Source organism: Cryptotermes secundus, unplaced genomic scaffold, assembly GCF_002891405.2.
Source record: "Cryptotermes secundus unplaced genomic scaffold, Csec_1.0 scaffold791, whole genome shotgun sequence".
NCBI classification, from domain to species: Eukaryota; Metazoa; Arthropoda; class Insecta; order Blattodea; family Kalotermitidae; genus Cryptotermes; species Cryptotermes secundus.
Window position 1 is genome coordinate 449,002 of NW_019734323.1, and position 12,727 is coordinate 461,728.

General features: G+C 41.0%; 1 protein-coding gene across 4 annotated transcripts in view; it reads right to left on the reverse strand.

Moving 5' to 3' along the window:
- The window catches only part of LOC111868663 (protein tramtrack, alpha isoform), a 158,041-nt gene that overhangs the window by 11,706 nt on the left and 133,608 nt on the right, over window positions 1-12,727 (reverse strand). For all 4 annotated transcript variants that reach the window (XM_023859531.2, XM_023859532.2, XM_023859534.2 and 1 more), the window contains 4 exons: window positions 11,152-11,435; window positions 8,297-8,495; window positions 6,271-6,437; window positions 106-261 (listed from right to left, as the gene is read on the reverse strand). In XM_023859531.2, the coding sequence (XP_023715299.1) occupies window positions 106-261; window positions 6,271-6,437; window positions 8,297-8,495; window positions 11,152-11,435 (806 nt within the window). The remainder of the gene's footprint in view (window positions 1-105; window positions 262-6,270; window positions 6,438-8,296; window positions 8,496-11,151; window positions 11,436-12,727) is intronic.

The following is a 12,727-nucleotide window of genomic DNA, read 5'->3' on the forward strand; positions in this document are numbered from 1 at the left end:
ATCTTCTGAGGACCAGAAAAACACACAAAAAACGTGTGCAGGAGTTCTTGAACAGAATCTGCAATTGAAATCAATCTAATGTAACATTATTGGGAAAATACCAACCCCAAGAGGAAGACTAGGTGGTTCCGATCTCCTGGCTCGCCGAAGTGGTGGCTCAGAGGCCACAGACGCCTGCTGGTAGGTTGATGTAGATGGTTGTGGAGATGGCCTTATGAGACGTGGTCGCCCCACTGGGTTGCGGTGTGGAGAGATGGTGTTCTGCACAGCAAATAGACACACACAATACATCTGGCACTGCACAGTGCTGCCCCCCCACTCCAATTTACATTTATACTGTCACATGTATGAGGGACTGTCAATGGGGTTTTGGATTGGAGGTTGGATTTCTTGACCACTTTAACACACAATTCGTGACCACATTTATTTACAGTGCCATTGTTTATCTTCACACTTTGTAGTTCACTAGAGCACACATTAAATCTTTTCCAGGTTCCTCTGTCTTCACCGGTCGATCCCTGGTTAATGGCTTCTTAGAGTAGAGATTCTTCAGCTTTTGCAACCACGACATTCCTGTCTGGCCACTGTCTCACAACTGAACTAAGGCCTAAATTTTGCCCCGCTTATAACCCCTCAAACTGCTTCCGGTCTTACCTAGCAACAGCCGCTGATTACACAGTCACTGCTTAGCAATGGGTCTATATGCCACAATATACAGGGCTACTATAAATATTCATTCGTTTTTAAAACGCTATATTTTCCAAAGTATTATACATACAAATATGATTGATATATAGAAAGAACCATAAACTCACCACGTTTGTATTGTGTGTACCAGTTGGCAGCACGAGTTCAGTGCCTTTACAAAATGGCGACAAAGCAAGAAAAGAGTTTTTGTTTGTTGGAATATGCGAGATGTTCGTCTGTTATAGCAGTGCAACGCGCATTCAAAAGAGAGTACGGAAAAGAACCGCCATGTAAAGAAAGCATTTTGTGGTGGTATCGGCATCGCTGGATTGGGCGTGTTGGTGAGGATGACGTAGCTCTGTTCACTTGGCCCCCCAGATCACCTGATCTAATGCCTTGTGACTTCTTCCTTTGGGGGTACATTAAGGATCATGTTTATGTACGCCCACTGCCAAGAGCACTAGCAGAGCTGTGGGAATGCATCCATGCTGCAGTGATGACCATTGACAGGATGATGCTACAAAATGTGTGGAACGAGCTCGACTACTGCCTGGACATGTGTCGTGTGACCCAAGGGGCACACATAGAACATTTCTAGAGTGTGAAGAAAACTTGGTGAGTTTACGGTTCTTTTTATATATCAATCATATCTGTACGTGTAATGCTTTGGAAAATATAGCGTTTTAAAAACGAATGAATCATTTATACTAGCCCTGTACTAGGTCCAATGAAATGAATGGCAAAATAAGGGTATTGGTTCAACTGATTTTCAGATATTCTCCATAGCATGTACCCTATCACATGACTTGCTCCATGCGTGCATAATGGTTAACTATAGTCCTGATGATCAATGATTAAATGACCACTTCCAGTGCAGAACCACAGTGCAATAATCCATCTCCAACTGTAGAATTCATGTTCACACAACTTCTGTTTGGTACGCAAATTCTTGATACACAGCATAAAAATCCATGTATATAATGCCTTGCACTTTAAAAACGCAAGTCTCCAATGAGCTTTGGCATTGTGCTGGGTGTTCATCTGAGCTTCATCTAACCAGCTTCTCTCTCTCTCTCTCTCTCTCATCTATTCACCAACTCGGACAGTGCGTGTACGTTACGCAGCTGCTCTGCATGTGGCATAACTACGATCATGCGGGAATAAAATGCTATTCCTGTAAAAGGTTGTGGAGGCCCATAGGGTTGTGTGACATCCAGGAACGACATTTTTTTAAAACTGACTCACAGAGGCGGTGAGGTTGTCAGCTTTAAGTACCGGCCACAGTTTTACCCTTATGAACATTCCCGGTAGTCATTTCTGTTAGAGGCTGAGTCGATCCCAGAGCCATGATGCAGCCTGAAAGATTAGGTCAATTGAAAAATGCAATGACCTCACCAGGAATCGAACCCACGACCTTCTGGCTTGTAGCATAGTGCCTTAACCATTGAATACCTCCACCTTGACTCTACGAGTCATAGGAGGCGACAAAAAGGGTAGTCTCAAATCTGAGACAGTAAAATATGGTCGCAAGTCCCAAGGGACTCGGACCCGAGAAAGACTGCGCTGGCAAGGGCCAGCAGTATATACAAAATACATACCTGTCCTCTCGTCTGAGAGGGCGCCCCACAAAAGCAAGACCGTAAACGTCAAACAGTAATAAACATCAAGACTTATTGACTGACTGTCGGTCACAATGTGACTTTGACTTTGAAGGGGTAGAATGTGTATGTGTGACATTATTACAAGCATTAGTACTGTTGTTATATTATCAGTCTCCAGCAAGCAACCTTGAATTCAAGTTTGTATGCGGATCCTGTGTAACTACAATAAATATCTATACATCAGTTCAATAAGTGGTTGTCTCTATATACAACAACCCAGATCCAATTTTTTCAACTAGGAATGCAACCAAGCCCAAATGAAGAGTTTTTGTCCATGACCACACATTAACTTCTCTGGTTTGGTTTCACTCTTCTTACAGTTATGACCTAAGGTACAGGCTGGTGCATGAAATGATCCAGTATCTGAGTTAGTACTGATTATTTAACCATGCAATTAACGATGTTTTGTAACACAGTAACACTTACAGCAGATCATGGACATTAGTTCTTATTCTTCCTGAGTGCATCAGTGTTGTGCTGTTCCTGCTCATGCACCAATTTACACAAGATGGATGGCAAAGGAAGACTGTCTGTACAACATTGCATACAAATACTGTTGTTCTTTAATGAAACAAAAAGTGATGTGGTCACACAGAGGCGGTTTTATGCCCATTTTCAAAAACGATGGGCGCCTTAATTCAAAACAATTCATAAACTTTATAACCAGTTTAACGATGATGATTCTGTGTTGTAGAGAAATTGTTGCTGGCCTTCAATTGTACGTTCTCTGGAGAACACTAAAGCTGTCAGAGTGGCGCTGCAAAGAAGCTCCACTAAATCAATAAAGAAGGCTGCAGCACAACTAGGGATATCCAGATGATCACTACAACGAATACTGAAGAGTGATTTGAATCTGTATCCATACAAAAAGACAGCGTTGCTTAAACTTACAGTTCACACCAAACATCAATGGCATTTTCTGAATGGGGTCAGAATAATGAGGTACCGTCCAACAGTGTTTGGTTTTCTGATGAGGCACACTTCTACTTGGATGGTGTCGTTAATAAACAAAATGTGTGATTTTGGGTGTCAGAGAATCCACGTGATTCATGAGAAGGTGCACCTTGCACCGAGAATTACAGCATGGGTTGCCATCTCAAATCGTGGACTGCTAGGGCCAATTTTCTTTGAAGAGACAGTGAGTTCTATTTAAGCATGTTGCGCAATACTTACATGCCTCACCTTCTAGCTACAGGTTTTCCATTACAAACTCAGTGGTTCATGCAGGATGGAGCCAGGTCACAAATGTTGTTTTGGACTTTCTGCATGACACTTCTGACTTGCGTTATCATCTCAAATTGATTTCCTGATCGTTTCACACATGGACAGAACTGACCCAGCAAACAGTCATGATTTAAACCGAGGTGGCTACTTTCTTTGGGGATTCATTAAGGAAAACATTTTTCTGAAACAGCCGCAAACAATAATGGAATCGAGAGTACTAATCATTCAGGCCTGCAAAGAGATAACTGAGGCTATGTGCCGTCCAGTAACCAACAACATCACAGTTCGTGCTGAAGAAGCTGCCACATGTAATGGTGGTCATACTGAACACTTGATTCACATAGGATAAATCTCCATGCAATGGTATTCCTTTCTGTATGTTAGTTTCTAGTGCTGTAATTGAAATAAAATTTTATTAACAGGTTAAATACTGGATCACTTCATGCACCAACCTGTACAAGAAATACCACAATACAGATTATTTCATAGGTTCAGGTCCATGCATGGAATATGATGGTACCATGGAACATTACTGCATCCGTTTCTTCTACAGTTTTGTTACTGTTATATTTGCACTGAAGGTTTCAATTTGTGTAAAGGGTGCATGGAACGGCCAAGTGTAATTTATTTTCACACCAGAGAACATGAAAACGCATGCAGTTATCTTAAATTAATCAAAGTCAGGTCATCAGATGGGTGAGTATGAATAGCACTGCCTTCTTAACTGTAATGCTATGTCACAAGCCCACACACACATTTCAGGGGAATGAACATACTGCCCCATTCAAGGTCATGGAGTTAGAAAAGCAAGAACTTGCTCTACTTGGCACCTGCTTAAACCCAGTGGACTTCTACTACAGAGCTATATACTATCACACCCAAGAAAGTAAGACTCTCCTTAAGCAAGGTCAGTTTACAGAGTTTTCTGTCAGCCAAGGCTGAATATATTAAATTCATGTATGATGGATTTTAATTTAGGTTTCCTGATGACATGGAAAGAGAGATGGCAGCCATGTTAGTGTTAATTATTGTCTCGTCACAAGATATGTAAATTGTGTTGAATTATAACAAGTTGCGCTACTTCTCAATACTGACAACAGCAGCTTACATTTCCACATCAGAAAACATGTACACAGAATATGAAACTATTAACATAAGAACTTACTCATAAAATACAGATGATGTTATTATTTTGTTCATTCTATGGCAACGCCTCAATGAAGCCCTCACCTCTTTGCATGAAGCCCTTAACTCATTGCATGTCACATATCAAATAGACTGGCTCAGGTACTTGCATCAAAACTGCCACACCTGAAGAGATCAATTAGTATACCACCTCTGTCAATAGGTAGCAACAGTGTGGCAAACTTATTTTTAATGAAAGAACAGACTTTCATTTGAGATATACCTGTTGTTACTATAAGAAAGTACTCTGGGGATTTCAGTTCAACTGCATTTACCATCAAGCAGCCTTATCTTTTTACCTGTTACCAAGCAGGTAGCTGTATGACAAAGCCTGGCAGTCAAAGGGATAAATATTCAATACTTTAAAACTGATACCTCAAGTAATTGCATGCACTAAAGAAAACAGATTTTAACGGGCCTAGTGACATAAACAGGTGATACTAACCAGGACAGAGAGAGGTCCATACACATTCCTAATAACCCCACCCACTACAATCAAGTTATCTAGAAATTTTAAACTCTGGTTGTCAATCTATCATTTGTTTATATTTTTCAAGAGAAAGAAGTCACCCTATTTATGGGCAAACAAGAAATTCCATGTTGCACCATCTAATTAACGACAAAAACTTAACATATTTATGCAGTTTTTTATGGTTTATATATAACATATACAGTAATGTTTAGGTCTCTAAAATTTATGCTGTTATTATAATACATCAATACACTGTACCCCATACTTGTTATTATTACTTTTAATGGAGGGTGTTAAAATTAATGAACTTCCTTGCAGAAACCTTGACTGACTGGATGGAAAGTTCTGATTAATAAAACACCCTTGATGATGACTCCTTGAGGTTGAAACATGTCAGGGTACTGAGTAAATAAATATCATGTTATGTTTCAATATGACAGTGGAACATAGACTGATGATTGAGAACATGGTGCTGAGGAGAATATTTGGGCTGGAGATGAAGTGATGGGAAGTTGGAGAATACTACTCATATGTAATGAGGAGCTTCAAAACTTGTACTCGTTACCAAGAATAACCAGAATGATCAAGCGAAGGAGGATGAGATGGGCAGATCATGTAGACATAATGGAGAAGAGGAATGCATACAGGCTATTCCTGTGAATGCCAGAAAGAATGAGACCACTAGGATGACCAAGACAAAGGCGTGTGGATAATATTAAAATTGATCTTAGAGAGAGAGAGAGAGAGAGAGACATCGAGAGGATGAGGTGATATAGACTAGGGCGATCTGGCTTAGGATGGGGCCAGTGGAGGGCTCTTACAAACACAGTAATGAACCTTCAGGTTCCATAAATTGCTGGAAAGTTCTTGAGTAGCTGTACAAGTGGCGGCTTCTCAAGAAGGGCTCAGTTCAACAAGTTGGTTTATGGAAGTATTTACAAAATTATTTTATATGACAAATTTTAATTAACACAAAGACCCAAAAATTTACGTATCTTTAATGACATGTAACGACATTGTATTTTTAGCTACATTTCCCACCTGTCGTGGAGTCGGCATAGATGCAATAGTTCTCCTCTTCCTGGCTCTTCTGGCACTGGAAGGTGAGGAAGTGGACTCATCCAAGAAATCATCCGTTGCAAGTGGAAGAGTGGGGGGAAGGGAGTCCTCATCATGCGATGAAGAAGTGGAAGCTGGTCCAGCCAATCCTGCAATGAGATTGCAGAACCCGGATGACTCAATGTTGCATAGCAGTGATAATAAGGGACCTGCGAAAGCTGCCGTGTCAGGTCCACAGACATTCTGATTACTTAACACTGTATCAACTGTAACTGTTCAACATCAAGTTACATACACTGACACAGAAAATGTAAATTACGTAGACTATGGGGAAGTTGTGGTCCATCTGAAAGTACTATCCTAGAATTTGCCTGAATGGACTTGGAGATGGAGAAATTTCCTTCTGCTATCTTCTGAATAAAAGTCAGACATAATATCACCAAGCTAACCTACTGTTATGCAAACTGTTTATAGCCAAAAACATGGTAAACATGTTCCCGCATTGATAAATACATATGTAACAATAGAAGAATGATGTTTTCTATGTGGCCCATGTCAAGAAGTTATAACTGGGACAGTTAGAGCAATGAGTCAGTTGAGTTCTGCAAGGATAACTTCAAATCACACATGAAATCTTTTCACAGTTTAATTCCTTTCTTGCCATTTCTTCATAATCACCTTCGAATGCTCACTCTCTCAATTCTATTCCTCTGCTCCCAAGCTCATATCCTGGAGTCTCAAACTCAACTTGACTACTGCCTGCTTTGGAACTCCTCCTTATAACCATTTTGCATGGAACAGCCTATTGTTGGGAAGGCATGTTTACAGCGCTGCTGCATAGCAACAGAAGTATGAGACTGCTTCTTCAGTTGCTGCAGGAATGTGTTTACCTAGTTGTTACCTAGTAATGAAGACTCACTATTCCGGCTTTTTGGTGTCATATGTCAGAATATGTACTGTATAATCTGTAACCTGCTCATGGTCTACAGTTTCACCTCTTGAGACCCCAATTCTGCTCATCTGTTCTCGGTGTCCAAGTTTCAGATCCACACAATAAAGTCTGAAGAGCCAGTAATGTTTAATAAAACTTTCAGAATGCATCCATTTCTTTTTCATTTCATAAAATGTAAAAGGGTAGCAAGTATTCAAGAAGCTGGCTATAAAGAAATGGTTACTGTGACAATACTGTGACAATGACCGAGACAGCCATGGTTAACTGCAGGAGGTCTTGCTGTGTAGTAGGCTGGGCATATGAAGACGGAACCAATATTAGCATCAAGGTATGTAGCTGAAAGAGGAACATGTGTCAATACTGGCCCTCTGAGAATAAGCAATTGAACATAACAATGCAGCATACCAATTGCCGCAAAAAAAAAATCCCATTTCCATTACTGTGGCTATTTACAGCCAAACAAAAATCTAACATACTTCTTCTTGCTACATGAAATGCCATATGTAATAATACACAAAGCAATTTTATGCAACATTTGAAGTTGTCACAGTAGTAACTATGAACAGGGCCCTTCTTCTGGGATGTGGCACCGTGCAATTTACCAGCATTTCAAAGGAACCTGGTGCCTCCTCCTTCAGAGTAGAAATGTGAGACAGTGATATGGATATTGGGAGATGGGGGACTGGAATTCAGGCCCATCACAGAACCAATAGGACTTAAGAGAATAATGAAAGAATATTGTTCCTTAGAAGGGTCATTTCCAAAGTGTCAAGTCTTCTTTACACTGTCTTCCTTATTCTTACTGGTTTACTCAGGGCCCCAACTCCACCCTCTCCACGTTTCCTGGCACCTTCAGAGCCCCCAGGTCTGTTATCTGTTCTCCCTCTTCCTGTATCTGATCAACTTTTTAATTCTGCATGAAAACAGACACATCATATTTCTATGAAACATCAGTAACCATCTACCACACTACACAGTGTCACAATCTAGAAGACACTGTAATTTTGAAAGCAGTACTGATACCACGTGCATAATTCAACAGTTTGTGGCCCTGACCTTTAATCTGCAATGCCTCGGCCGCCGCTAGCAGAGAGGGGAGCTTGTCTTGGCCCACATTCACCTCCCCCCTGTACATGAAGTCAACTAGGGCCTGCACCTCCCAGAACTTGAGGTCCTTCATGAGAACAATAGGGTGCTGGCAAGGATTCTGACTAAGGAGTTCCTCGAAGTATGAGCTGCAAGCTGACAGCATCATCTGTAAGCAGTTCACACAGCACTGTTACCGGACTCATTCAGCAGTTACTGGAAGAGAGCTTGTGAGGTGTTACAGAAACTGGTCAATACAATACAAATATTATGTTTCCGGACATTATACATCATCCTGCTTTTATCTAAAAACACTGTCCTGTTTATATTTCAAAACATCATGTTTCAGAGACTGGATTCTGTTTCCATCTTCATGTAAAACCTACTAAGTTGGGTCCAACTGATAGCGCCAGTCCCTATCTCCAGACACCTATACCAGCACCAAGATGGGGTATACAAACCAAGCACAGCACAAACCATATGCGAGAGCTCAGACAAAACATTTACACATGCAAAACTCTACATGTATGAGGCATTGCACCAGGGAACTATCAAACAGAAATCATCGCTAGAGAGATGACATACTCTGCATGGTACCAATACATGGAAAACAAATATTCACACTCAATCTACACTGGATGGAGTTGTAGTTTCTTGGCTTCTGCTGTGATAATGGAGTCCAGATGGGAGAGATGTCCAGACTGGGTTGACTGATTCGATGGTCTATCAGAGACAGGGATAAGAGCATCACAGAATTCTCATTATTAAAGGATCACATAAAAATCAACTTCTGCCTCTAAGCACACTTCAATACATTACTGCATACACATCTATATGTATTTCTTATTCTGCTGAAAAGTTCTGCTTAGTGATTTACTCCTCCTCTTCGCAACAACTCATTCAAAATGATGTAAGTGGATGGAGAATACGAAATAATTATCAGTTTAAAGCACAACAGCATTTATCTCATCCATACAAAGGTCATGCAAATAAAAACGGAAAACATGAAATTTCACAAACAAGAAAACCATGCGTGTCAGTCTTCAATGTAGTCTCCAATATGTCCAACACACCATCTAAAACATTGCACTAATGCCTGGATTCCTTCACAGAACAAGTATTGTGGTGTCATCAATTTCAATTTATCCGACAGCTTCGAAATGTGTATTACCAATGCCTCATATTACAAACACCAACCATCGGAAGCTGGATCATCTTTTGCGCTTCCGATGCACATTAGTAATGTGATGTCTGATGTTGCTGACATTAGGGCTGCACCCAGTGGCAGAGAAAAATCAGTGTACCAAAGAATTTTATTTGGACAAACAATAAATTTAGTGTTCTTTAAAATTTTCACCTGAAAAAAGGATCAACTTACTCATATACAGAAACATAATATTTTCTAAAAAAAAGAAGAAAGTCACGTTTTTTTGGAATTCAGTGCACACAGAACTTCAGATCTTCAGAATCCGTCATGCAAAGAACACCCAATGTAACTGTCCAAATTTGGGCATATACATTCAGCACTTTTATTTACCTTAATGTGAATTAAATTAACTGTTTTTTTGAAGTTAATTAAATTAGTGTGTCAATCATCAAATCAATTTGTGGCTTATTCGGATTCATCAAGTTTGGTGAGATTTACGTCAAGTTTTGCATTTAGCTGCAAGACTGAGGGCTCCACTACAAAACTGAAAACAGGAGACGAGGGTGCAGGGCTGGCATTCCTTTCAAAGTTCTATGCCTTGACATCAGCAGAAGTTGTAACATTTACGGGGGTATTTCCAGGATGATGTTATCTCTAGACTTCATAACCAGAGCTGGTAACCAGCAGTCAGTATCTCCCAAGTTAAATATCACTCACTTATGTCTGTGATCTGAGAAAGCAAAGATGCATGTGCACTCACAATGGTTTGAACCAGCCAATTAGAATCTAGAGGGCCATGTCCTTAGTTGAAGTTTGTGAAATTGAGGACAGACGACTTTCTGCAGATACGCTTGGCTTGAACACTCTGAATTTTGATGTGCCTGCGTGCCATCCAGCCCCAAATTCTAAATCTTCAACTCTGAAACCATTTAATCTTTCCTGACATTAACCCAATAATTAATTTTAAGAAATCATTATTTGGTAGTCCAGCATTTAAAATTAACAGTATTTTGGAAAAGCTGGAAGTGCTAATTCAAATTTTCTGGTTACAGAGATGGGAACTATTGTGTTTGTGCTGCGATATAAGTGCTTCCATAAACGTCTAGTGCTGATGATCACTTTGTCTTCTAAGTGAGTGAAGGGGTGCCACATGAGTGGTCAGCTCAGTTACAACCCTCAAATGTGCCTGTGACTGAGTCAAGTGCCTGCCTTACCTGAGCTAACCTATCAAATCCACCTGCAAAAGGACCAGTACAAATCATTATAGGGTTCTCCTTATCCAGAAATCTACTGACTTCTGATAAAACATCTGATTTATCTTCAGGTCCTACTGTAGCCCATTAGCCCTAACCCATTCTACAAGTGCAAATCACGCCCCCCCCCCTACACCAACCTGATGAAGTCCTAAAGGGCCACTACAGCTAACTTAAGTGGCGCCTGAAGATGACTGTGACAGTTATACTAAGTCAGTGCTCCTCCTAATGTTCAGAATCAGTCATTAATGGGACACAAAAGTTAGTGCTACCTATCTTTGAAGCATGCGGCATGACACACATTAAACATGTTATGTGACAGCATGGGATTAAACGAAAGTCACATGCTCGGGGGCACACAAGAGCTCTTGCCCAATTTCCCAGGTACATCTGATGTACTCCTGAGTCAACTTTTTGGTACTTACTTTATGGCATTTTATACTGCGTCCCTCACAAGCCAATGTGACGTCCACGAACTGCTCATTGTTCAGCAGACTTGGGAATGTAGCCTGCATGTTGGAGTGGTAACTGTTCCATCGGAGACAAACTTCGGGTGGGGGTGGAGGTGGCTGTGGCGGAGAGACAGGGCGGGGAGGAGCTGGCTTAGTGATAGCTGGCTTCGGCGATGACTGTGAAGATAGAGGTAGAGTCTTCTTGACAGGTGCAGGAGCCACCACCTGCTTTGTTCCGGGTGGGGCTTGTTGTGGGACTATAACACAAGGAACAAAATTTTATTTCTCCATGAAACAAGAATACTGGGAATTAAATTCTACATTAAACATAACTCTAGAAGTACAAGTACAATTTCATCTCAACTGGACACATGGAGTACAAACAGTTATTTCCACAGTATTTGTTGTAAAATGCTAACAAAGCTTTTGTGCATCCATGCTTTCTTCAAGTCAAGTAAAGCACAGAACTATCCGATACTTGGCACTTCAGCCATAAGCCCTCGAGCTGTTAGAACTTACATGTACCCCACATTACTAGGCACATAACTTCTTGAAATAATATAGCATATTTACTTAAAGCAAGAAATGTGGAGCCAGACAAACATCCACTGCTAGGTAACATCCGTTTAACACGCAACAATGAGGCAACTGCTGGAAGCGGTGTTTTCTGTGCGGTCCATGCAGAGGCTATATAACGAGGATCTGCTGCCAGGTGTGGAGGTGGGGTGGAATACCTGCACCATGACCCTGCGAGTCGTAGGAGGCGACGAAAAGGAAAGTCTCAAATCTGAGACAGTAAAATATGTTTGCAAGTCCCGAGGGACTTGGACCCAAGAAAGACTGCACTGGCAAGGGCCAGCAGCATATACAAAAGACAGACCCATCTTCTCGTCAGAGAGGGCGCCCCACAGAAGCAAGACCGTAACTGTCAAAGGGTAATAATTAATATCTGGTCATGAGCCCCAGATGGGGCTCGACACCAAGACTCACTGACTGACTGACTGACCGTCAGTCGCAATGTGACTGACTTAGAGGAGCCTTTGGCTCCACAGTGACCCTGCGAGTCATACGAGGCGATGAAAAGGGAATTCTGAAATCTGATGGCGCTATAGTTACTTGTAGTTACGTTCTGTAAGTGTTTAATAAATCCAATTACCAATCCAAACCCCGTCTACAGTCACTATCGCATGGCAATAAAATATGCTGAGAACAATTATGAAAATGACGCCTAACTTCACCGTAACGAAACACAGCACATATTCTTCTGGCATCACATTTAATTTCATTATGGGTAAGATACTGTTATCCACGGTTCTCAGCTTACAACGATGTACACTATAACGCATAAACATTATTTTTCAATCGTTTCGCGTCAAACAAAAATATTATACTGTAATTCTTCAAAGGGAAAAAATGTATCGTTACTTCTTGAGCCAGGAAAAAAATGCAATGCTTTCAGTCTAATCTCAATTTACCTAATACTTCCAGCAGCACTATGGCCCTGGGGTCGACGCAGCCTCTAACAGAAATGAGTACCAGGAATTTTCCG